Genomic DNA, 26,644 nt, shown 5'->3' on the forward strand with positions numbered 1-26,644 from the left:
GCTAAATAAATGTTAGGTATTATGGTTAATACTAAGTTGGCACTTCAAGAAATTTTCATGTAATTTTTTACTTTCTTCCTGCAAGATGTGTTGCTTCATTTGCTCGGAGCTTATTGCGGCCTTTATTCGGGCTCAGTTCAGATTAATCAGGAACCCTCAGTTATGACTGGAGGGAGATACAGAGTCACACTCAGGAATGCCATAGTTGTCCCAAGAGACACAGCTAATGAGAAGTCGTGATGAGCTTTTGACCGTGCCAAGCCCTGTGTTTTTGGTTGAACTTCAGGCTTCTCCTAGCACAGCAGTTGGCACTGGACAAATATAGAAGCAATTTCCAAGAGCATCAAAGTTTCCACATCCTAGAGGGTTGAGTCTAGAGAACAATGGAACATAAAAGATGGAATGTCGTTTGGATTTTGGTGCAAAGGGAATTGAGAATCAGAACAGTGGGGTCCTGTTTCTTTATGATAGTAGTCAGGTCACTTTTCCTCTAAAGGTTTCAGCTTCCCATCTGTAAAACAAAACCCACTGTCCCCACTGAATAATTAACCAAAATAACCTGTTTTCAGTCTATTCTGTTGAAAGATTTTTAATGAACACGTTTGTTTTTTAATATTGATGCTTTACGGCCATTTTCCTCATCCTTTCTTGGCCCAACAGTTCTTTGTTACAGTTCTCAAATTCATATATTTATATTTCCTTTAGCTAAATCTCACTTGTCAATTCTGTGAAGAGAGTGGTTTAGAATTTTTTTTTACCTTTTCCATGGTGCCAATACCCTTTTTTGATTTTCCTCTTTAATGTTTGTAACATTTCATAATTTAGTACCAACTTCAGATCCTCCTTTCAAAACTATTTGTGGTATTTCTTCCAAGCAGTCAGCTGAACTAGGAAGGATGACAGCCTGCGAACAACTGCATGCATATGAACTGTTCCTTCCTTGTAAAAGACCTCTTTTTTTTCCAGAGCCAGAATCACACTCTCCAGGAAATATGGAGAAAGAAACCTGAGATGATTAAAGTTTGCCAGGGAGGTGGGCAAAACTCATAGACTAGAGATGAATTTGGAAGGGCAGGGTCAAAGCTGTTTACCTTGGGACTTCTCTGAAGAAAGAAAACTGTATGAGAAACACCAGACTTAACACATTTTTGACCGGAGACGTATTACGGCCACAGGCATTAGTTTCTGCAAAAATCCCCCAGTCAATAATGTGTTAACTAAAGGACTTTTCTTTAAATAGCTGGGGTTACCTTTCCTTGCCAGGTTTTAGGATATCCTGCCTCAGGGTGACCTCAGTAGAAATTGAAGTCAACTGCTGTTCAGTGTCAGCACCCAGGACAGTGGTGTTTGCTAAAGGCTGCTAGGGAGTAGGAAGGAGGAAAGCAATCGAGAGCCCGGGAGCATGTTAAACCAAATACCAATTAATGTGACTGGAACATTTGGTGATGTCAGCAATGTGCTGGAGGTGCTCAGAGGTTAATGTCAGAAAAATATAAAAATAAGGATCAGGAAAAAAATATGCTATATCTTTTTAACATATGAGTCATTAACAGGAGGCAAAGTGATCAGGAGTTACAACGGTCCTAAAGTAGGGTCTTGATGTGATCACTGAAGATGTCATATTATAGGTTAACCATCTTCTCTCAGCCTTTCAGCCTTTTATTATGTGTAGTTTCAAGAAATATAATTGAATCTGTAGCATATCCATCCTTAAATATAAAATTTCTAAATTATGCATTTCCCAAATATATAATTATAGACTTTCAGTGCTGGAAGATAAAGGCCTGGATGAAGGCACAATGTCGGGCTTCGGGTGTAGCAAGATATACAGATGGTCTGTGGCAGAACCAAAGCCAGAATTCATATCCTCCACTGTGCTAACCCCATACTCTTCTCAGTAGACCACTGATTTCAGACCCCTCCCCCACCCCCCCACCAGTCCATTCACATCCATTCTGTACAGCAAGTGGCAGATTAATCATCCTAAAATACTGCCTTTGGGAAAATGCAGTGTCAGCACTTAGGAACTCACTTCCGTTCCTTTCCACGCCAGTTTTACCACTTAAGTGGCCAATGAAATACGCAAGAGGAGGAAGAATTAGTGTCACCCTCATACTGCGGTGTTGGGGAAGTGTCTGTTAGATGTAGCACAAGAAGGATTGCATAGAACAACAACATCGAGGGCTTTATGTACTGCCTGTCTATGGGAGTGCAGTGTAGGAAAATACTGGGAGCCCTGGAATACACCAGACAATGCCCTCTCACTCTAAGGGGTAGGCCTGGGGCTAGAAAGAGCTAAGGGCCCGTTGAGGAGTCACCACTTAGACTCCCTTTCCTCTACCAGGCCTCAGCGTTTGGACCTCAGTGGTGGCATTAGGAGATCTTAGGAATTGGTTTGGGCATGACGACGATGACATCAGTCAGAGAACTAGGTACTAGTAATCACTTCTAACCAAAAGTTGCCATTGGGATATGTACGGTCCAGTGGGGAGAGAAATACGTGAGAGTCATAGAATGATGATCTTCCTTTGGTGATTCATACTTAGGTAATTTAAATTAAAATCTTACTTCTCATTCCTGCTTGCTGGGATGTTAAAATGGTAATATAAATGTTGGGTATTTCCCATCTCTCACTTCCCTTCTTTCTTATCTGATTATGAAAATCCCTTTTTTAAAGGTTTGGACAGAAACTTAAAATAGCCTTTGATAGAATTCCTATCAGTTTCTCTGTAATCCTCGGTCCTTATTAGCAAACTTAGACTTTCTTCTCCGAGGATGAGCAAATATTTTAAAATCTTGGGGCCTGGGAGTAGATAGTATAGCTTAAAAGAAAGCTCCGTGGAGAAGATTCAGAGGAGCTGCCAACCTCCAAAATAAGTTTAATCAAGAAAGAAAACAACATTTTAGAAAATCCCTAATGTGCATTGGTGTGTAGAGCTAGAAAAATCTATCTAAGAGAGAGCAAGCAGTCTGGGGTCAGGAACGATTAAATGGAAATGAGAACACCTGAGTGAAAAATTGGGTTGAACACAGTGAATCGAGATTGGGCACTGCAGAAAATTGAATTAATGAAATTCAGGACAGATTTTTAAAATTCTGCCAAAATTCTGAGGAAAAGGTATACAAAGGTAAAAATGATGAGAGAAAAGATAGCTTCAACCTACAATAGTGAATTCCAGATTGAGAATAGAATAGTCATTATTATAGGCAAAATAGACCTAACATAAGGACATAAAGGGTTTTGAACAATATAATTAATAAGATTAACAGACATGCAATTTTATGCCCTGCAGAGCTCCCAGGGAGTATTTTTCAAAACGAAACTATCTCAGTGTAAATCCTAAAAAAACGGAAATTATACAGTCTTCATTCTCTGACCACTTTACAATAAAATGAGATATTAAAAATACAGACAAATGTCCAAATAATTTTAGAATGTTAAAACATTCTTTTAAGTAACTTGGATCAAAATTATTTCGGAAACTACCTTGAAAATAAGAATTGTACATATCAGAACAAGACAAGAAAGCCCACTCTAGCCACCTTTATTCAGCAGTTAGGCAAGAAAAAGAAATAAAAGGCATCAGTGTGGAAAGTAAGAAGTAAAACTGTCTATTTGCAGAATGCCACTATTTGCAGACGACATGATATTGCATACAGGTTGCATACAACCCTAAAGACCCCACCAAAAGACTGTTAGAACTCATACATGAATTCAGTGAAATTTCAGGATACAAAATTAATATACAGAAATCTGTTGCATTTCTCTACACTAACAATAAACTATAAGAAAGAGAAATTAAGAAAAGAGTGCCTTTTACAATTACATCAGAAAGAATAAAATACCTAGGAATAAATATAACCAAGGAGGTGAGAAGATCTGTTCACTGAACGCTATAAGGCACTGATGAAAGAAATTGAAGACAAAAATAAATGGAAAGATATTCCATGCTTATGGATTGGAAGAATTAATATTGTTAAAATGTCCAGACTTCCCAAAGCAATCTACAGATTCAGTGCAATCCCTATCACAATTCCAATGGCATTTCTCACAGAAATAGAACCAAAATCCTAAAATTTGTATGGAACCACAGAAGACCCAAATAGCCCAAGCAATCTTGAGAAAGGAAAACAAAGCTGGAGGCATCATGCTCCCTGATTTGAAACGATATTACAAAGCTACAGTGATCAAAACAGTATTGGCATAAAAACAGACACATAGATCAATGGAACAGAATAGAGATCCCAGAAATAAATCCAGACATGTATGGTCAATTAATTTACGACAAAGGAGCCAAGAATATACAAAGGGGAAAGGACAGTCTCTTTAATAAATGGTGTTGGAAAAATTGAATAGCCACATGCAAAAGAATGAAACTGGACTACTATCTTAAAACATACACAAATATTAACTCAAAATGAATTAAAGACTTGAATGTAAGAATGGAAACCATAAAACTCCTAAAAGAAAACAAAGGCAGTAATCTCCTTGACTTGGTCTTGGCGATGAGTTTTTGGATTTGACAACAAAAGCAAAAATAAACAAGTGGAGGGCTTCCCTGGTGGCGCAGTGGTTGAGAGTCCGCCTGCCGATGCAGGGGACACGGGTTCGTGACTCGGTCCAGGAAGATCCCACATGCCGTGGAGCGGCTGAGCCCGTGAGCCATGGCCGCTGAGCCTGTGCATCCGGAGCCTGTGCTCCGCAACGGGAGAGGCCACAACAGTGAGAGGCCCGCATACTGCAAAAAAAAAATAAAAGAAATTTGCTAAGAGAGTAGAACTTAAATGTTCTCACCAAGGAGAAGGAGAAGAAAGAAAAAGGTAAGTATGTGAGGTAAATAACTAGATAGGGGAATCCTTCCACAATGCATATGTATGTCAAATCACCACAATGTACTTTGAATATCTTGTGATTTTATATGTCAAGTCAATAAAGCTGAAATAATTTTTAAAAACAAGAAAAAGAATTATATGTATCAAAACTTATATTTGAAATTTAGGCAAAGATGCACTCAAAGGTAAATTCATAATTATTTTCAGTGTTAAATATGGAAAGATTGTAGAGAGATTAACCAAGATACAAATGGCAAATTAGCTTCAACCAATATAGTGGTTTCAGCTGATTACAGCAGAGTGTCAGGTTAAAAAGAATTATGAGGACTTCTGTGAGCTCAGCAAGACAGAGTGCTGTGATAGATTAGTAATGTCTGATGTTGAGCGTAGTGAGTATGCACGCCACATATTTGTCATACCTGAACTAAGCTTCCATCTCTAGAAGTTAAAAAAGGGTCAATAAAACAAAGCTAAGAAAAACAGATCAAAGGAAATCAAGAAGAAAGCAATATAAACTGAAAAGCAAGCAGCAAAATTAGTTAAATCCAAAACCTTGTTTAGTTCGGGGTAGGGGGACAGGGAAGGAGAAAATAAACACAGTTCTGCCAGAAAAATAAGAGAATTAAAAATAGAAGTTTTTAAAAGTAGATATAGGGGAGATTGAAAAATCATGAGGACACTGCACACAATCGTATGCTACTAAATTTTTTAAACTGGATGAAAGATAATATTTTGAAAAATATGAACTATCAAAATTGGTTCTTGAATAAAAAAAAAAACCAAGTAGAACAAGGTAGAAGTTTTTAAACTATCCAAATGGGTTCTTAAAGAAATAGGGTACACACGTAGGCCTAGGAAGCAATTTTAAAATATCGTCTTTAAAGTAGTTCTTTGAACCTTTTTCCTGAAATATTTGGAGGCTTCCAGCTGCCTTCAAAGTAAAGTTGAGAGTCCTTACTCTGGACATTGAAGCCCTCTGCAGTTTGTCCTCCGTCCTGTCTCCAGTCTGCTTCACACATGGCTCCATTCATTGTTCCTACCTGCTCATGTCATGCCCCCTGCACAGAATGCCCTTAACTATCTTGAATCTAAGTCCTGCCTTTTATTCAAGATCAGGTTCTAATTTATCATCTTGACACAGCTTGACCAGATGCCCCATTCTCAGCTCCTCAGCTGACTCTTCCATCTGCCTCCTTGTCTTATTTTTCCTTTTCATATGTGTTCTGCTTTTCGTTAAGTCTATTAGGGACAGATATCTTGTCTTCATCCTTTTATCATATATATACTGAATGTTCACTGCTGTGCATTGCTGTAAATATCGGTGATGACACCAGTGGACGAGACAGACATGAGCCCTCTTTTCATGAAGGTTGTTTTTGAGAGACAAGAGAGAAGTTCAGCCCCTGATATGGCTTATATTCATGATAAGTTCTCAGGAAATGGTAGTGAAGGAGGTGGTGGTGAAGATAGAGATGGTGGCACCGTAGTATTTTGCATCAAGGTGAATGCATCAAGGATCACTAAATAACAATTATCTCTTCGTTAGTTATTTAGACCATGTAGAGTAGTGTATGGGAGGCAGTAGAGTACAACTGCTAATATCCCAAGATTTCGAATTAGACTTGAATCCTGGCTCCTTTACTTAATTGACTGTTATTTAGGGATACCTCTAAGCTTCTGTTTTGTTATCTGCAAAATATTACCTACGTCGTGGAGCTGTTCTTAGGATTAAAGGAGATCGTGTGTTTCCCTGACATATATTAAGTGTCCATTGCATGCCGGTTGGTGTAGTTTGTAATTCCTGCTGCCGTTATTGTTCCCTGTTAAAAGAAATCTCACTTTTGTTGTTAGTAAACTGATATTCATAAGTATGATTTGGCTCTAGCTAGCAAGGCTATGGAAATTCACACACATTCTGATTTCCTGAACACTAATAACTCTGATGACTACTGAAGGCAAAGGCTTAGTTTCAAACAAAACAAAAGATTAGATTTGGACTTACTGACTTCCAGTCAAGTTGGCTCCGTAAGTTCTCACTTAGTATTCCGCCTCTGCTTCAAATAGCAGTGATAGATAAAAAGCTTAAAGAAGAAAAAAGAAACAAGGGAAGCATCTCCTTGGCCCCAAAGTGTACAGAAATGAATAGCAATCAGTGAATGAGGCTGAAGCAGCAAGTTTTCTGAGCCCTGCTGTGGAAGCAGGCGGTGGCAGCCTGGAGCTCAGCTCCTGTGGCATATTGGGGCCTGAGAGTACCCTACCCGAGAGGAGAGACTCCTTAGTAGAAAATAAAACAGTGATTTTTTTCAACTGGAGGTGATGTTGCCCCCCAGAGGACATTTGACAATGTCTGGAGTCATTGGTTGTCATAATTGAGCGGGGGGGAGGGGGGGAGGGGGAGGGGTGTTGCTACTGGCATCTAATGAATAGAGTCTAGGGATGCTACTAAACGTCCTGCAAAGCACAGGACAGTTCCCCGCAGCGAAGAATTACCCAGTCCAAAATGTCAGTAGTACCAAGGTTGAAAAATCCTGAGCTAAAGAATGCACTGGGCTCTTCTACAGGGAGACTGACAAAGCTGACATGGACCCACTGGCTGAGGCTCCATCTTTATATAAGGCTATGGGCCTACAGAGTTAGAAAGATAATGAAATACCCTTGCAACTGTTCATGTCTCAGAACTCACCTGGATTTCTATTTATCTCTGAGGCAGGGGCACCAGAATACCACTGTAAAGTCTGGTTCTGGACTGGGGTCAGGGGGACTGGGTAGAGGCAACTGTAAAATCTTCAGACAGGGAGGGGTGAGCAAGTAGGGAGACAAAGGGGGGAAGTGATTTCTATTCAAAATGAGCCTGCAAACCAAAATTCTAAAACGCATGAATAAATCTAATATTAAGAAGGATTGCCGGCAGAATCAGCAACTGGGCCATGAATTCCTTGCAGATGAAATTAATATTTTTGAATGGTCAGACATGTTAGATCATGTATCTAACAGTATCTTGTGGAACATGACATGTAACTCTGATAGGAATATCAGAAGAGAGAGCTGAAGGATAGATGAACAAGCAATACTTTAAAAAATAACATCATTAATCATTAGAGAAATGCAAATCAAAACTACAATGAGGTATCATCTCACACCGGTCAGAATGGCCATCATCAAAAAATCTAGAAACAATAAATGCTGGATAGGGTGTGGAGAAAAGGGAACACTCTTGCACTGCTGGTGGGAATGTGAATTGGTACAGCCACTATGGAGAACAGTATGGAGGTTCCTTAAAAAACTACAAATAGAACTACCATATGACCCAGCAATCCCACTACTGGGCATATACCCTGAGAAAACCATAATTCAAAAAGAGTCATGTACCAAAATGTTCATTGCAGCTCTATTTACAATAGCCCAGAGATGGAAACAACCTAAGTGTCCATCAAGAGATGAATGGATGAAGAAGATGTGGCACATATATACAATGGAATATTAGCCATAAAAAGAAACGAAATTGAGTTATTTGTAATGAGATGGATGGACCTAGAGTCTGTCATACAGAGTGAAGTAAGTCAGAAAGAGAAAGACAAATACCGTATGCTAACACATATATATGGAATTTAAGAAAAAAAAATGTCATGAAGAACCTAGGGGTAAGAGAGGACTAAGGACACAGACCTACTAGAGAATGGACTTGAGGATATGGGGGGGCGGGAAGGGTGAGCTGTGACAAAGCAAGAGAGTGGCATGGACATATATACACTACCAAACGTAAAATAGATAGCTAGTGGGAAGCAGCCGCATAGCACAGGGAGATCAGCTAGGTGGTTTGTGACCACCTAGAGGGGTGGGATACGGAGGGTGGGAGGGAGGGAGACGCAAGAGGGAAGAGATATGGGAACATATGTATATGTATAGCTGATTCACTTTGTTATAAAGCAGAAACTAACACACCATTGTAAAGCAATTATACTCCAATAAAGATGTAAAAAAAAATAAAAAATAGCTGAGAATTTTCTGGAACTGGAGAAAGATATGAGTCCTCAGCTAAAAAAAAAAAATCATTTCTTGTACCAAAATAAATGCACCTCTAGACACATCATAGTGACAGTGCAGACCATCAAGCATAAATGGGGAGTCTCATGTATTATCTGAAAGAAAATTCACTTTAACTACAAAGGAAAACAGAATACCAGCATTCTTCTCTTCAGAAGTAATAAGTGGCAGAAGACGAGAGCTAATAGCTTTACAGTGTTGAGATAAAGTAACTTTGAGTCTAGAATTTTATATATAGCTAAATTGTCATTCAAGAAAGAAGGCAAAAAATAGTAATAATTTGAGGGCTTCCCTGGTGGCGCAGTGGTTGAGAGTCCACCTGCCGATGCAGGGGACACGGGTTCGTGCCTCGGCCCGGGAGGATCCCACATGCCGCGGAGCAGCTGGGCCCATGAGCCATGGCCGCTGAGCCTGCGTGTCTGGAGCCTGTGCTCCGCAACGGGAGAGGCCACAACAGTGAGAGGCCCGCGTACCGCAAAATAAATAAATAATTTGAGATATTCAAGGTCTAAGAGTATACCACCCATGGCCTTCACTGAAAGAAGTAGCAAAGATAAAAGTGAACACAGAATAACATGAAACAGTGAAGTGCAAAAATTTTATAAAATGTCTATAAATGTTAGTGACTATAAAAATAATTGTTGGTCTTCTTTAAGAAGATAAAACACATTTAAGACAACAACAGGAGTCAGGGACAAGAGTAGTCAGTGGATAGTAAATGTATAACAGATCTGTGTCAAGTTTAAGGACAGGACAGAATACTGAATGGCTTTATACTTTCTTAGAAAATAATAGCTAAATAATTAATATACAGTCTATTGCTTTCAAACCAACAGAGGGGAAGAGAAGGGAATGTAGAAACTCTGTGAATCTAGTGGGAGGCAGGAAATGAAGGGGAAAAAAAGCAAAGGAAAAAGATGGTAAATGGAAAATTTAAACTAAGATAAAGTAAAACACATGTGTAATCACAATAAATGTTAACAGATTATACTCTTGTATTAAAAGATAGATTACCAAATTCCATTTTTTAAAATGCTCAGTTATAAGCTGCTTAAAAGAGACATACCTAAAGTAAAATCTTGCAGAAAAGTCAAAGATTGGAAAAAGGTAAACCATGCAATACTAATTAGAAGGAAAACTAGTATATCCATAGATAAAATTAAGCAAACATCATTGATAGGGATAAAGAAAAGCACTTGTATGCACTTAACATAACTTCAAAATATATAAATCAAAAGCTAACAAATTATTTAAGAGAAATTCACAAATTATCATGGTGAGTAATTTATTTAAGTATACTTCTATCATTAACTGACAGGTAACTCAAACAAAAATTTCTGAAGATTTTGAATATTTGAAATGGAGAATTAACAGTTTGCTTTAGTAAGTGGCTTTTAATCTTTTTTGACCACCACTCATAATTTAAAAATACATTTTATATGCAACCCAGTAAAAATATCTCTATGTATATGAAATAAAAGTTTCACGAAATACTACTTCCTATCCTTTTAATTTATTAATTATTATTTTGTTTTCACAGACATTATGCACTGAAGCATAATTACACATGAAAACACTTGAGAGAGTGTACCTAGTCCGTAAAGTTGGGGATGATCCTATTTCTCTCACTGGGATTTTAAACTCTCCCTAGGATATGACACTTTGGAACTATAAACTTCGTAGAACAGGTGAAGCCATGGAGGCCAGAACAGTTCACACCAACTGACCCATGGTCATAACACCCAAGGGAGAAGAGCCGTAGTAATTGTTCATGTTCATTCAGGCTTACCCAAATCTTCCTGACTGGATCTCAAGTGAGATAGTATTAAGTGCTGGCTCCTTCTTTATTGTAGAGTTTGATATTTCAGTCTCAAGGTGTTATTTCTAAGACTTGAGAAGCTAGATCTTGCGAACAGCCTCGCGAAAGAAACGGTACTGGGTTTAAAGAAAGACTGTGATGTCTGCTCTAATCTAAAGACTTGTGTTTTAGAAATGACTTTTTTTTTTAACATCTTTATTGGAGTATAATTGCTTTACAATGGTGTGTTAGTTTCTGCTTTATAACAAAGTGAATCAGCTATACATATACATATGTTCCCATATCTCTTTCTTGCATCTCCCTCCCTCCCACCATCCCTATCCCACCCCTCTAGGTGGTCACAAACCACCTAGCTGATCTCCCTGTGCTATGCGGCTGCTTCCCACTAGCTATCTATTTTACGTTTGGTAGTGTATATATGTCCATGCCACTCTCTCACTTTGTCACAGCTTACCCTTCCCCCTCCCCATATCCTCAAGTCCATTCTCTAGTAGGTCTGTGTCTTTATTCCCGTCTTACCCCTAGGTTCTTCATGACCTTTTTTTTTTTTCTTAGATTCCATATATATGTGTTAGCATATGGTATTTGTTTTACTCTTTCTGACCTACTTCACTCTGTATGACAGACTCTAGGTCCATCCACCTCACTACAAATAACTCAATTTCGTTTCTTTTTATGGCTGAGTAATATTCCATTGTATATATGTGCCACATCTTCTGTATCCATTCATTCTTTTTCCTTTATTCTGCTCTGCAGTAGTTATTTCCACTATTTTATCTTCCAGGTCACTTATCTGTTCTTCTGCCTCAGTTATTCTGCTATTGATCCCTTCTAGAGAACTTTTAATTTCATTTATTGTGTTGTTCATCATTGTTTGTTCTTTACTTCTTCTAGGTCCTTGTTAAACGTTTCTTGTATTTTCTCCATTCTATTTCCAAGATTTTGGATCATCTTTACTATCATTATTCTGAATTCTTTTTCAGGTAGACTGCCTATTTCCTCTTCATTTATTAGGTCTGGTGGGTTTTTATCTTGCTCCTTCATCTGCTGTGTGTTTTTCTGTCTTCTCATTTTGCTTATCTTACTGTGTTTGTGGTCTCCTTTTCACAGGCTGCAGGTTCGTAGTTCCCATTGTTTTTGGTGTCTGTCCCCAGTGGCTAAGGTTGGTTCAGTGGGCTGTGTAGGCTTCCTGGTGGAGTTGACTAGTTCCTGTGTTCTGGTGGATGAGGCTGGATCTTGTCTTTCTGGTGGGCAGGTCCTCGTCTGGTGGTGTGTTTTGGGGTGTCTGTGGCCTTATTATGACTTTAGGCAGCCTCTCTGGTAATGGATGGGGCTGTGTTCCTGTCTTGCTAGTTGTTTGGCATAGGGTGTCCAGCACTGTAGCTTGCTGGTCATTGAGGGAAGCTGGGTCTTGGCGTTGAGATGGAGATCTCTGGGAGATTTTCACCATTTGATATTACGTGGAGCTGGGTGGTCTCTTGTGGACCAGTGTCCTGAAGTTGGCTCTCCCGCCTCAGAGGCACAGCACTGACTCCTGGCTGGAGCACCGAGAGCCTTTCATCCACATGCCTGAGAATAAAAGGGAGAAAAAATAGAAATAAAGAAAGAAAGAGGATAAAATAAAGTAACGTAAAATAAAATAAAGTTATTAAAATCTTAAATAATTATTAAGAAAAAAATTTTTAAGTAAAAAAAGAAAAAAAAACGGACGGACAGAACCCTAGGACCAATGGTGAAAGCAAAGCTATACAGACAAAATCTCACACAGAAGCTTACACATACACACTCACAAAAAGAGGAAAAGGGGAAAAAATAATATATCTTGCTCTCAAAGTCCACCTCCTCAATTTTGGGAAGATTCGTTGTCTGTTTAGGTTTTCCACAGCTGCAGGGTACATCAAGTTGATTGTGGAGCTTTAATCCGCTGCTCCTGAGGCTGCTGGGAGAGATTTCCCTTTCTGTCCTTTGTTCTCACAACTCCCCGGGTTCAGCTTTGGATTTGGCCCCACCTCTGAGTGTAGGTCGCCTGAGGGCGTCTGTTCTTTGCTCAGACAGTACGGGGTTAAAAGAGCAGCTGATTAGGGGGCTCTGGCTCACTCAGGCCGGAGGGAGGGAGGGCTACGGATACGGGCTCCTATCCTTTTTAAAATGCTGATTGTGTCTCCTAAATTGATTTTACAACCCCGTTATGAGTCACAACTCACAGGAAAACATTAATAGCCATGCACAGACTCCTGGGCCCAAAAGGGATAATATACATTCTTTTAAAGTATACGTGGAATATTTATAAAACTTCAGCACATACTGTGTCACAAATGAAGGCTCCACCCATTTCAAAACATCAATATCACACTCTGTAACTATAATAAATATACTTACTTTAGAAATAATAAGATAGTTTTTTTTAAGGCCTATCTGTTTGAAATTTTTTTAAAATAGGGTAATAGTTGTTAAAGAGGTAGTCATAAGGAAAATCATAAAACATTTAGAACTGAATGGCTATGAAAGTATGACATATCAAATTTGTGGGATAGCCAAAACTACTCGAAAGTAAATTTGTAATCTTAGATACATTTATTACAAAGACAGGAAGGATTGAAAATCAGTGAGTTAATCATTTAACTTGAAACGCTATAAAAGAAACAACAGAGTAAATTAATAAAAATAAAATAATAAAAATGTAGAAATCACTTAGAAGAGCCTGGCACACGGGAGAACATGAGAGAACAGTGCCTCAGTCAGTGTCTGGCACGTTAGGTGTTCATTAAATACTTGGTGCAGGAATGAATGAAATTGACAGCAAACAATAGCGAGGCTTACCTCGCAATGACTAATAAAGAAGAAGAAGAGAAAGTCCCACATAAATAATATTAGGGATGAAAAGGAATGTACCAAGAAATATGATGGATTAGATCACGTGTAGTATGTTTATAAAATGAGTCTGTGCACCACTACTACACACAAGTTAACCTCACTAAGTGTTTCTTTTTTTTTTTTTTTTTTTGCCGTACGCAGGCCTCTCGCGCAGCCTCAGCGGCCATGGCTCACGGGCCCAGCCGCTCCACGGCATGTGGGATCTTCCCGGACCGGGGCACGAACCCGTGTCCCCTGCATCAGCAGGCAGACTCTCAACCACTGCGCTACCAGGGAAGCCCACTAAATGTTTCTTGAATTGGTTTTGGAACCAGACCCACATTAACAATGTTCTAATTGTTATTTGCTAAGGAGTAACATGTTAGCTTCTGTTTGTGAAATGCATATGTAATCCCTGGACAGGATTACACAAACACTTGTGTGCACGTAGGTATGTTGTAAGGAAAATTATAAGACATTTAATCTGTGAGTAAATGTTCACTAAGAAAAGTCAAAGTCTTTTTTTTGGAATTCAGTTCTTTAACCTAACTTGCATCTTAGGATTTCCTCTGTCCTTTGAGAATTGAAAAGTGGTTGATTGTCACCGGTATTTTACAAAAATAATCAAGTTTGAGGGTTTTTCTTTTCAGGACCTTCACAGATGCCACCGTGGCCACTTGCCACACCCTGACAAGATCAGCATTTCTCGCTCTACTCTTTCTGTAAAATCTTGAGCATTTTCCTTTTGTATGTCCTTCCTTCTACAGAAGGGTCGTCCCTGATGTGGTGACATGAATCCAAGATAGACTTTCACTAAATAGAAAACTAGTACCTCTGTGTTAGAGATGTGGAAAGCCTTGAAATATAGCACCAAACCACAGTCAACCTTGTGAAGTAATGAACAAAACAGATCTTAAAGAAAGAATATCACTTTCAGGAAAGCTTCCACTGATTAAAATAATGGCCTGGGGTGGGGTGTGGGGAGGAAACCACAAATAAAGGAAATACAGACCCATGAAAAGACACATCACCCTTACCAGCAAAATGGATAATGGGGGTTTTACTCATTATAACCCTCCTTGGTGATGGCATGTTATATACGCCTGCTGTATGGTGTGGTCTTGATGCCAGTGGAACTGCTAGCCAGCCGTTTGATCAGCTTGTATTCCCTAAGTAGAGACTTGCACTACAAGAAGTCTTTCAAAATAATAAATGCAGTATTTATTAAAGACAATATTTCCACTTACAGAGATATGATTTGTTTGTAACATATCATTGAACAACATCTTTGAAAGGCCCAGAAGAGCTGTTTCCCCTCAATGCCCATATCAGGATCTTTCTTGGGCTGCAGGAAAATGGAAGAGGCAAGAGGAGTAGAGAGAAATGGAGCAAGTGAATTGAATTCTGGGTTAGGAAGTACGTATTTAATTTTTAAGGAAACTCTTTAAGTACTAGCTATGAACACGTCCCAAGGAAAGTTCCTGCCTTCATGGAGATGTCACTGTTAATGGAGGTCTTCTAATTCTTCATTGCCACTGTATATGGCCACATATCTTATTTCAGTTTTTAAGTGGCTCCGTCAATCAGGAATCCTGTCCTTCAGCAGCTTTTGATGATTAGAGACAGTTCACCTGCAGAGAAGGGTCTGAACTAAGCCCATGACCACAGCTGAGATTGTAGTAAGCCTCTAACACTCAACCTTTGACTACATCTCCTTTCCGTCTCCTAGAACTTGCACCATTTCCGAGAATAACAATTAAGGAAAACTACAGGATCAGATAGTCATACCTAGCACTCTTCTTGGTTTGAACTCTAACTTTTGTGTGATATAACGTTAACGGCACCGTTCTCATCCCATCTTTTCAGTATTTCTCACCGCAAAACTCCTGAACTTTTTTTTTTTTTAATTTATTTTGGCTGCTCCAGGTCCTAGCTGTGGCTTGCAGGCTCTTAGTTGTGACATGGGGACTCTTAGTTGTGGCATGCGTGCGGGATCTAGTTCCCTGACCAAGGATCGAACCCAGGCCCCATGCATTGGGAGCGGGGAGTCTTACCCACTGGATCACCAGGGAAGTCCCTGCATACTTTTATAACTCATTTTTCTGAACTCATCTTTAGCCACCTCTTTGTATTCCATTTGTACTGTGATCAGAACACCACAGGTAATGTAGCTGCGTCCAACACACATTTAACTTCGCACGTTCAGCTATTCAGAGAGAAAGAGAAAGTACAGTTTCGATAGTGGCTCATTCTACTTGATATTCCCCTCAGGACAAGATGGGAGATGCATGCTTCTCTTATAGGAAGAGCATCCCACTGTACTATGTGTAATTCTCATGCTTAAAGACGCATATTCTATGTGACAAGCCAGCTACTTCATTTGGTGCACAGTTGAAGAAACAGTGATTAATTCTGATGCTGGCAGGGAAAAAAGGTGTGTATTAGCTTTATTAAGAGACAGGTTGTCAACCTCAAATGAGACCTCTCTTCCGAAGGGAATTTAGGAGTAATTTTGACTGATTTTGATTTCTGACTGGTAGGTTGCCAATAATTACCTTTTGACTTCAATAGCAAATCACTGTTAAGTCGCAAGTTCTGAATATCTGTGGTCATTCTTCTACAGTTTAGCACCAATAATCCATACTGAATTAGAATCAATGAGTCATCCAACTTAATATTTTTTATGTAGATAGGCTTATAGTGAATGCAAAGATTGTCAATATTCCTAAGTAAAAATAAAAATACTAGTAATAGTTAATATTTATTTAGTCCTTAATGTAAAACCCAACACTGTACTAGGATGTGCTTTACATCCACCATCTTATTTAATCCTCAACAACCCTATGACGTAGGTCCTGTTACCTTAATGTCAAAGCCCAGTAACAGACTTAGAAACAACCAAGGGGGGTACTTCCCTGGTGGTGCAGTGGTTAAGAATCCGCCTGCCAATGCAGGGGACACGGGATCAATCCCTGGTCCTGGAAGATCCCACATGCAGCGGAGCAACTAAGGCCGTGCACCACAACTACTGAGCCGCGTGCCACAACTACTGAAGCCCGTGTGCCTAGAGCCCGTGCTCCGCAACAAGAGAAGCCACCGCAATGAGAAGCCCAAACACCACAAGGAAGAGTGGCCCCCACTCGCCACAACTAGAGAAAGCCAGCACACAGCAACAGACCCAACACAGCCATAAATAAATAAATAAATTTATTTTTTTAAAAAAAAGAAAAGAAACAACCAAGGGGACATATACATACCTTTCTATGTAACTACTTCCTAAAACACAAGTACTTTCAGGAAAGCAGCAAAGAATCATTGCAGAAGCAGATCAGCAAGTGCAAATTAACATACAGCCTCTAGACAAGCGATGTTTTAAAAGTTCTCATTTCGGAGTGGTTTGTCCAGAAGTTGGAACATATTTTCCCAAGGAAATGATGTTATCACAGCAAAAGCATATTTACCCATGATGTGCCTAAAGTTGTAATAACATAAACCCAAACCATTTTGTGTACCAGTGTCTCTATGGAAAAATTTACTCTGAGTTTCCCCTTGGACATCTGTGGACACATTTCTCCTCCACTGGGGAGAAGGGGACCTCGTGCGAGAAACAGTAGGACCGTTCAGAATGTTCAAAGTCGGAATCAGCAATGGCTCCTGAGGCCTGTGGTGGGAGTTGCTGGAGGGAGGAGGATGGAAGAGTGAGTAGAACTGGGTACAAAGGGGACACAGGGGCAGGAGATCTTGGGTAAGGAAGAGGAGGAAGCCTATAAAGGTGAAGGGTGGGAGAGGAATTCCAGAGAGGAGAGGAGAAAGAAGTCACTAGCTCTAAGTCCCCAGGGACTCTTCACATGCCTCCGGAAGCTTTCTGTTCCCTGCCCGTATTCTACTGCCTCCAAAATGTCGCCTGCCTGCTTCCCTTTTTACTGCTAACACTAGGGCTTCCTCCAGGACACTGAGATCAGCCCCGTAAGTTTTCTTGACTTAACTTCTCCTAACACAAGTGAATGGGCCTTTGGGTTTTTTAACTTTTATAAAGGAAAGAGCATATGCTAGGCCCTCCAGAACTTTGCCTTTTTCACTTGGACCTGGAAGCACAAATATCGGCCTACAGATGCTTTGGATGTTTTTTTGGGTCCATAAGGGGCTTAAATAAATTGCATACGCATTCCAGATGTAGCTCTCCGAGGCTGAGGCTTGGGAAAAGGGAAAAAGCCCTCTGCTCCTTTCTCTTCTTTTTGCCTCTGTGGTTCCCCTGTCCTCAAAGCGAAAGTGGAAAGGAGTGGGCAGCGCCCGGATCGAGGCTCGCTAGAGGGGAAGGGCTGTGAGACAGTGTGATCCTTGCATCGCTGCTGGGGTGTGTTCTCAAGTGGCACATCTCCGTCAGGGGTGTAGGGACCACCTGGGCACCTAAGCCTCTCCCGGCGCTTCCCATCCCACCTTCCTCTACTCACCAGTCAGTGTTTCCCTGACTTCTCTGGTGATATGAATCACCTGGGCACCTGGGGAGCTAAAAAAGCCTGAGTTCTCAAGGCCTATCCCAGACCACTGAATCAGAATCTCCAAGTGAAGGGCCTAGAAAGCTGTGTGATTGACAAGCGAGCGCAGGTGACTCCCGTCAGGGATGTTTGGCAAACACTGCCTGACTAACCACCACCCACGCGCACACTCTGATGGTCTTTAAAGTCTCCCAGGACATTCTCAGCCCCTTTCTGCCTCAGAATCATTAGATGGACATTTCTTCTCCGTGAAAGGCTCTTTCCTGTTCCCTGCTCTTGGCTAGTGCCTGCTTCTCCTGACTTCAGGACGTGCCTGAAGCACGATTTCCTCAGAAAGGCCATCCTTCACCACTCTCCTCACCATGTACACAACTAATGGTTTTTATTTAGTTAGTTAAAATTTCGTTTATTTATTTATTTTAAATTTTTCATTCATTTATTTATTTATTTTTGGCTGTGCACGGGCTTTCTCTAGTTGCGGCGAGCGGGGGCTACTCTTCGTTGCGGTGCGCAGGCTTCTCATTGCGGTGGCTTCTCTTGTTGCGGAGCACGGGCTCTAGGCACGCGGGCTTCAGTAGTTGTGGCACACGGGCTCAGTAGTTGTGGCATGGGAGCTCTAGAGTGCAGGCTCAGTAGTTGTGGCACACAGGCTTAGTTGCTCTGCGGCATGTGGGATCTTCCTGGACCAGGGCTCAAACCCGCCCTTGCGTTAGCAGATGGATTCTTAACCACTGCGCCACCAGGGAAGCCCTATTTATTTATTTTTTGAAGAGGTTTTTTCTTTTGGCCGCACAGCGTGACTTGGGGGATCTCTGTTCCCTGACCAGGGAGGGGTTGATCCTGGGCCACGGCAGTAAAAGCCTGAATCCTAACCACTAGGCCACCAGGGAAATCCCTTTCTCCTCACCATCTAAATCAGGTTCCCTGTTTCATTCTCTCATAACACCTTGTGCTTTTTCTCCGTAGCATTTATCACACAGTTTGTATCTTATGGATTTGCCAAATGCCTACCTCCTACCTAGCACCAAGCGCAGGAATGCTTAATAAGTATTTTTTGCTTGAGTGAGTAAATGGAAAAGTAGTGTTGGGCGAAGGTACTACAGGTTGGGTTGGATGCTGCTCAACAAATAAAGAACCGAGTGTGAGAACTTGAATCTCCGAGGTAAAATTGTTACATGTCAGCTAAAGTCAAGGGAGATGGGCCCAACAAATAAGTGTATTAATGGGGCAGTGGGTGAGATTACTTCAAAAAATATTTATTAAGTACCTAGTATGTGCAAAATGCAATATTAGGAGCTATGGATACAACACTGAATGAGACTGAACGCACATTCTAGCAAGGATGACAGCTGTTAAGCAACCAGTTACACGGTTCTATAATTTTGGTAAATGCAATGAAAGAATGACAAAGCTGTAAGAGCCTATAACAGGGAGACCTGGCATGGTCTGTAGGGCGTCAGGCCAGTCACAGAACTTCTAAGACAAGTGGCTGGGGAAACTGTGCCCAAAGAATCTAATATACTCTGTCCTATCTCTTGTCAACGGTGGCACGAGGGGAGGTGCCTCTGTATATGGCTTCTCAGCCTCGGCACAGCTGACATCTTGGACCAGAATATTCTTTGTTTTGGGGCACTTTCTAGTGCACCGTAGGAAAGGCTTAGCACCATTCCTGGCCTCTACCCACTGGATGCCGTAGGCCCGGCAGTTGTGACAACCACAGATATCTCAACATCACCAAGTGTCCCCTGTGAGAGGGTGGGGGGAGGAAGCAAAATCTGCCCCCCTCCCTCCCCCAGTTGAGAATCACTGCTCTACGTGAAACTTTTTTTTTTTTTTAATGTCTTTACTTATGATTTATCCAAGTCAATACCAGGAACTTAATTTATTCATTCAGTAAGTATTTGTTGAATGCTTAGGCACTGGGGACACAGTAGTGATCAAAGCCCGTGCTTTCTTGAAGCTGTGTTCCAATGGGGAGAGATGGACAATAAATTTTAAAATATGTAACATTTCAGAAGTAGGGGATAGGTTGGTCTTAGAAGTTCTTTCTGATAAGACGACATTTGACTTGAAAGAAGAAAGGGAATGAGTGGCAACACCAAAAGCAAGAGGCAGAGCCATTGCAGGGCTGTAGTTGACCTCACCTTTCTGTCTTCAGGTCTAACCAAGCTGCTTGTGTTTCAGAGCGTCCTCCACAGAAGGGCAGCTGGACGGACTCCAGAGCAGCCTTAACTCTGCAGCCTTTGTGCCCATCACCAGCTCCACAGGTCAGTTCCAGGTGGGACAGCGGGCAGGGTCTGGGCCAGCAAGTTCTCTCCTGCCTCTGAAGAGAGCTCCAGCTCAGAGAACGAAGCATCCAGGCCTCTGGAGCACTGGCAAGTGGGCATTTTGTTACTCTCTTCTTCCAAATGACAGTGACATTTTAGGATGAAATGGTTTTCCAGAACTAGTTTGGGGTAGGCAAAATTTCCCCGTCTGGTAGAATGTTATCAGATTTGCAGCATTTAGTAAAAAGCCTGTATTTGACTGGTGTTCTACTGTTTCTATGGTATTTCCACATGTAGTATCTCACACTAAATCCTCACCACAACCCTGTGAGGTATAGCTTTGTCACCTCCACATGAGAAAACAGAAGCTCAGGAAGTCAAGGGGCCTGTGGGAGACGATCCAGGCATGCAGAGCTGGAGCTGTGGTCTAATCTGCGTCCTGTCATGCTAATGTCAGGTTGCCAGGTAGTTGCTGAGGACCTCAAGCCTCTCAACATAGAAGTCAGGCATCATTGGTCCAGGGATAGTTTTCTGTGAGGAATAATTCATAAAAATATACTAATAGGTAATCAGAAGACTGAAAGCAAATCCACTTGGATTCAACTCCACAAGTGTTTTTTTTTTTGAGCACCTCCTGTGGAGAAAGTAACATGCTGGGCACTGGGGTGCGTAAAGGGTGAACTAGACAGTCCCTGCTGTCAGGGAGCCTAGAGGCCGGGAGAGAGTGAGGTCGGCGGGAGCCTGCTGTGTGGGGTGGGGAGGGATGTCTGGCACTGGGGACGCAGAGAATGACAACAGACAGCCTTGGCGCATCGCTGTGTGCCAGGCACACTTCTGAACGCTTAACGTTTGTTCACAAAGCATGCATATAACGTAGCAGCTGTAGTCCTCGTTTTACGGCTGAAGAAATAAAGACACAGACAGATTATGAAACGTTATCTCAAATCTCACAGCTAGTGAATGGTGGAGCAGTGTTTGAACCCAAGGGCCAACCTGACCCCGGCTCTTTAGGGGTTGGGGAGGACTTCCTAGAGGAAGAAGCATCTAAGCTGGGGTTTGACTGTAGACAGGTCAGCCGGGAGAGGGAGGTGCGGGGTGGAAGGAGTTCCAGGAAGAGGGAACAATGTGGGCAAAGGCCAGTTGAGGGAAGGGGGCGGGTGGTGAAAAGGTGCTGTGTTCAGGGAGCCCTCGTCCTGAGGACTGGGATCTGAGCCGGGAGCGGCAAGAGAATAGGCTGTAGAGGTAGCAGGGCCAGCCTAGGAGCCGGGGAGGGAACTTGTTCTTGAGAGCAGTAGGGAGCCATCGAGGAGCTTAAGGGCAGGGTGCGAGGTTGTGTGTGTGTGTGTGTGTGTGTGTGTGTGTGTGTGTGTGTGTGTGTGTGTGTGTGTGACGTAATACACCTTCAAATGATTACAAGATCGCTAAGGAGCCTGGTTAGTTTGACTGTATTATGGGGATAATTCCATATACCTCATAGGCTTACTGTGAGGTTTAAAGGAAGCAGTATACAGAGAAAGACTCTATAACTGCACCCAAGTCAGGTAGTAATGTGAAAAGAGTATAAAGATCTTGTTTTCCACTTAAACACTTTGAACCTGAATTCCAGAAATATTTGATGGGAATATAAACCCCCCTTTCCCCAAAAAAAGAATTACTAGAAGATGGTAGTTATTTTTAAGGAAGTGAAATCTCCGCCTTGGAACTCTTATGGCCTGAGAACTGAGTGGCTAGGAGAACCGTGGACTAGTTGCAGGGTTCCCATGAGAGACGGCTTTTAGAGCCTCTGTAGCTCTTCAGATTTGCTGAGGCTGGAGACGCTTCCAAAGCTGAGGAGATCCAGGAAACCTGCGTATTTCATTTGTGTGTCTAATTGATACATTAAGTATGGAATTGAACTCTTTGCATGCACTCTGGGTGAGCAAGTTGGAAATTTGAGGGACAGGTGGGTCATACTTTCAGCATCTTGATCATGAATTAGTGTTTACCGACTGTTGACGGTACTTAGAAGTTTTTGTAACAGTTGTACTGAACTTGGTATCAGTATAAAACCACAGAGCAAGGAGGAGTTGTACTTCTCCCTGGCTTCTAATATCTATCTTTTCTCCCTGCTTCTACCTTAAGGTAAGTGCAGTATTCTTCTCACCTTGTTTAGGTAGCCTGCTGTTTACTGCTGTTGTCTCCAAATGACTCTGGGCCTCTAAAGTCCTTTGAATTTGTTCCTCTTCTGTGACTTTCCTGGTGTTCCTGATACTTAAAGAAATGCTGATGAACATGATGTAGCAAGGTTCAGGCACTTTCCATACTTCCCAATAAATGTTTTACCTTAGCAACATAATAATAACTAACCCTGTTAGAGTCATTTATAGAGCTAGTAAATAACTACCTGGCACTTAAGTGTTTTACCTACAAATTATGTTTTTCTTTATTACCCATAGATTTAAAGGTGTTATTCTAGGGGTTTAGAAGCATGTCCTTTAACAGGGAAAAGGTTAGGTTGCTATTAAAAACATTTTTCTTTAAACCTACAAGAAGGAAGAACAACCCCTAATAAATCAAAACGTTTACACATCTCTCTGAGAGCTGGGAAGTTTTGCGTGTATAGGAATCACTAGACTGACTATGAAAGGTATTTAGCCCCTGTCTGGTCTGGTTAACTCAGTTATTGAGTCCGTGAATATAGCAAAAGTCTGCTTCCTGACCCCTTGACCCATCTTTAAGTCTAGCCCAACCAGGCCTTCAAGCTGTGCGACCTTGTTCGTCAGATAGTCTGAATGAGATAGATAGTGGTTCATCCCAGGGCGCTGTTGAAAAGCAAGTCAGTCCTTTCCCGCTGATGGTGGCCTAGTGGCGTTCTTGTTACTATGAACATTAAATGAGGTAGTGAATGGGAAAGCTCTTAGCAGAGTGCCTGGAATGCTCCATGAGTGTTAACTTTCCTTGACTTCCCTACCTCAGGCTATATATTCTGTGTTTGCTATAGAAGGGGAAGGTGTAGAGTCAGCAAATTTGGAAACCTGAGAAGGAAGCTGGAGTGAGGGCCTTTGGCTCAAAGCCAAAGCCATTGGCCTTCCTTCTTTATAACCATGGTGTTCTTCTTGAGGTCTGAAGTGGTGATGGTGAACTAAAATAGCAGAGAGCAACAGATTAGATAACTGGCATTTCTCTCATGCTGATTTGATGGTGTAAACTACCATTGTTGTAGGGCCTGAAGCCATACCAGCTGCCCTCATCCCAGCCACTTAGCTTATGCCTAAGCTTTTCCTGTCCTGGAGCCCAGCCTCTATATGCACTCCACCCAACTTTTTTTTTTTTTAAGCTCTTGTAGATCTATAGTTGGAGGAAGGGACCATACCACCTTTTGAACACCAATGCTGGATTACATCTACAAGGAGTGAGAAGCAGTGTCCCGCGTTAAGCGTTTATCATTTCGGACCCTGGTAAAATTCAGGGTAGCTTTATGCTCTTCGCGTGGGGACAAGGCAGCAGCACGTCAGTGTGCCTCTGCCTGCCCATTTCGTTGTCTCTAAGTGAGACAACAAGAGAAAGGAACTTATTTTATTATAAAGTAAACCCAGTGGAGCCCAAACCCTAAGGATCTAGAAATCACTTTGACTTTCAAATGAAATTATTTGCCTGGCAGCTCTCAGCAGACTGACCTATTTTCACTATCAGATTCTTGTTCGTTTCACATGCGTTGTATAGTTGTTGGAGATCCCGGGTGGATTTGGAGTATAATAAATTAATAATAAAAATAAACTCTTGAGATGCTTGCCCTAGTGTCTTACCCTTTATTGCTCCCAAAACGTTCTTCTCTCCCCAGAGTCAAAGGGACAAGAATTTGGGTCTACTACCCACTTTTAATGCTGTTAGAAAGCAAGAGAGAGAGAGGATGGATATGATGTTTGGCTGGCAATGGCGCGCCAGCATCGGGGAGAATGATGATCCCCTAAAGTCTAATTTTAGATTTGACCTCTTGTCCTTTCAGCCAAGATTAAATAAAGTGTTAAGTGGGGATTTTTTTTACATTTTTCAGGATCTTTGGACGCTCCCCAAGTTATTTTTGCCAGATCCAAACCCTTGCCCACACAATCTGGAGCCCTTGCTACAGTTATAGGACAGAGAAAATCAAAGTCGGTGAAGTCAGGGCCAATTTAAGGTAACAGTAAGAAATAAGAGCATTTTTTAAATTATAACTTGCTGACTTTACGCCACAGCAAGAGACTTAATAGCTGTCAAGAGAAGTGATATTTTCTCAAAATGACAAGGAAATTGGCATTTTATAAAACCAAAGCTCAGAAGGACTCTCCAAATCTGTGGGTCCAACTACTGCTAGCTTGCTTCTATGTTGACCTACCAGTAGGTGGCACTGTGGCAGTAAGAAATTTCCTTCCTATTATGGAGGCATTTGATGAAAAGTATGGGGACATTCAGGCCAATCAGAGAAAGAAACTAAAGCCAAAATTGAGTTATTCACAGGTAAAATGTAACAGACTATACTGAAAAGCATGACATTTGAAGATCAAATTACAATTGCATCTAAAGAGAATGAATATTTTTTATTAAAGATATTTATTATTAAAGAAGGCTTTTAGACTACCGTTGGATAGTTTGTGAACTGGATTTTCAGCTAATGGGAGACAGGCAGGGAACACATTTTTTTAAATTGTTTTGTGAGATTGATTAAGCTTCTTTCTGAGTTACTTAATATAAGCATATACTATAATGGGCAGCAAAACGAAGTATAAACCCCATCCTACCACTCATCCAAAAAAAAGCTCCTACATTAAAGAAATGGCCTGACTTTGATCATGTGAGGCTGTACCCACACTTCATCAGTGCTACCCCCAGTATTTTGTTCCCAGCTATCGCCTTCAAAACTTTCCAGAAAATTCAATGAAACTGCAAAGTTTTGATGATTTCTTTCCTCTTTGCTCTACCCTACACACTAAAGCATTAATGGCACACCTGCTATGAGCTTAATACTCTTCTTACCTCTGGGGGAATATTTATAAACTTATTTGAGAAGCATTATTCATCAAACTACCCCAGGAGAGCAAAGGAGGGAGGAAAATTATTTACCCACTACAGGATTCATTTACATTGGACCAGAAAGCTTCAAATATCTTTCCCCAGCCCATCTAAACTCTTTCCAAAAAGGAATGAGAAGAGAGAAGGGAACACCAAATCCATGGCTTGGTCATCTACCTACCAAAATGTACCAGAGAAACTGAAAACAACCAGAGTTGCATTGGTAATACTTCACCAATGGTCCTTTAATCCTGATACTAAGCAGCCTATCTGGTGATGTGTTCATCACTAATAACATATATTATAGAAAGCTAAAGCAAGAAGGTCAATATTTCCTTCAGGAGACTGGCAGCTAGAAGAATGAATATGACATCAAGCTCCAAACCAAACCAGCAGCCTGCCAAGAAGCACTAATGTCCGTCCGTTTCCAGGACTGTGAGACTTGGACTTGCCTCGGTTGTAATATCACTTTCCTTGAACCTATTTCACTAGTATCCCTTACAATCCACCCAGAACATTACATGGCAAAATAGGATCATCAGCAAAAAAGCCTTGGGAAAGAGCCCATCTCTCAACACTTAAATCTGTGTTGCAAACACAGCCCCACTGAGCCTGAGCTGTACATAAAGATGGGGGATGCTGTATTGAGGTGGTGAGACCACATGCCAAATGTGTGTGAACCCAGAGACAGTAGGTGCAGCATACTGCTGGGAGACTCCAGGGGCAGGCCTGGCAGATGGCAGATGGCAGTGGGCTGCCTCTCCTTGATCAGGGGAGTTAGGTAGTTTACAAAGTGAAGAGGCAGAACCCCAGAGTCCACAGCCCATCACCCAGATGCATGCTTTATTTTTGTTTAAATGCAGTGTAGACAGAATCACTGCTTGGGCAGAGACCCCTTCATGCCATCCACAGTCATGAATGAATGTCACCACCAGCTGTGACAGTCCTAGAACCTCTTCATATATGGGTTTAGAGAGGCAGTCGGGTTAAATTCAAGGATTTGACATGTGTTTGCCTAGCATGTTATATATAAGACTGACAAAGCATCAGTTGTTCTTATCAAAAAATGAGAGGTGCTGAAGGATATTGGGGACTCAAGACTATTTAAGACCCCCAATATGCTGCCCCAGGCAAGTGTCGTATTTAAATATATGCATTATTCTGTGTCTTCTTGGATTCTTTATTGTCAATTGGACATCGATTCATCACAGAGTCAAGTATCTTAACTATACTTTCTGTATTCTTGTTGCTTTGGCATTTGGGGACCTTACAGACTGCCCCTGCCAGGCGAGCTAATTCCTAAA

The 26,644-nt window shown here is 41.3% G+C and overlaps 1 protein-coding gene across 16 annotated transcripts in view; it reads left to right on the plus strand.

Annotated features, from left to right (window-relative positions):
* Positions 1-26,644, plus strand: part of TTLL5 (tubulin tyrosine ligase like 5) — a 306,774-nt gene that overhangs the window by 230,303 nt on the left and 49,827 nt on the right. For 15 of the 16 annotated variants that reach the window (XM_060295064.1, XM_060295066.2, XM_060295069.2 and 12 more), the window contains one exon: positions 20,230-20,420. In XM_060295064.1, the coding sequence (XP_060151047.1) occupies positions 20,230-20,420 (191 nt within the window). The remainder of the gene's footprint in view (positions 1-20,229; positions 20,421-26,644) is intronic. The other variant, XM_060295074.1, reaches the window with a different exon arrangement.

Source organism: Globicephala melas, chromosome 2 (genome assembly GCF_963455315.2).
Source record: "Globicephala melas chromosome 2, mGloMel1.2, whole genome shotgun sequence".
Classification (NCBI taxonomy): Eukaryota; Metazoa; Chordata; class Mammalia; order Artiodactyla; family Delphinidae; genus Globicephala; species Globicephala melas.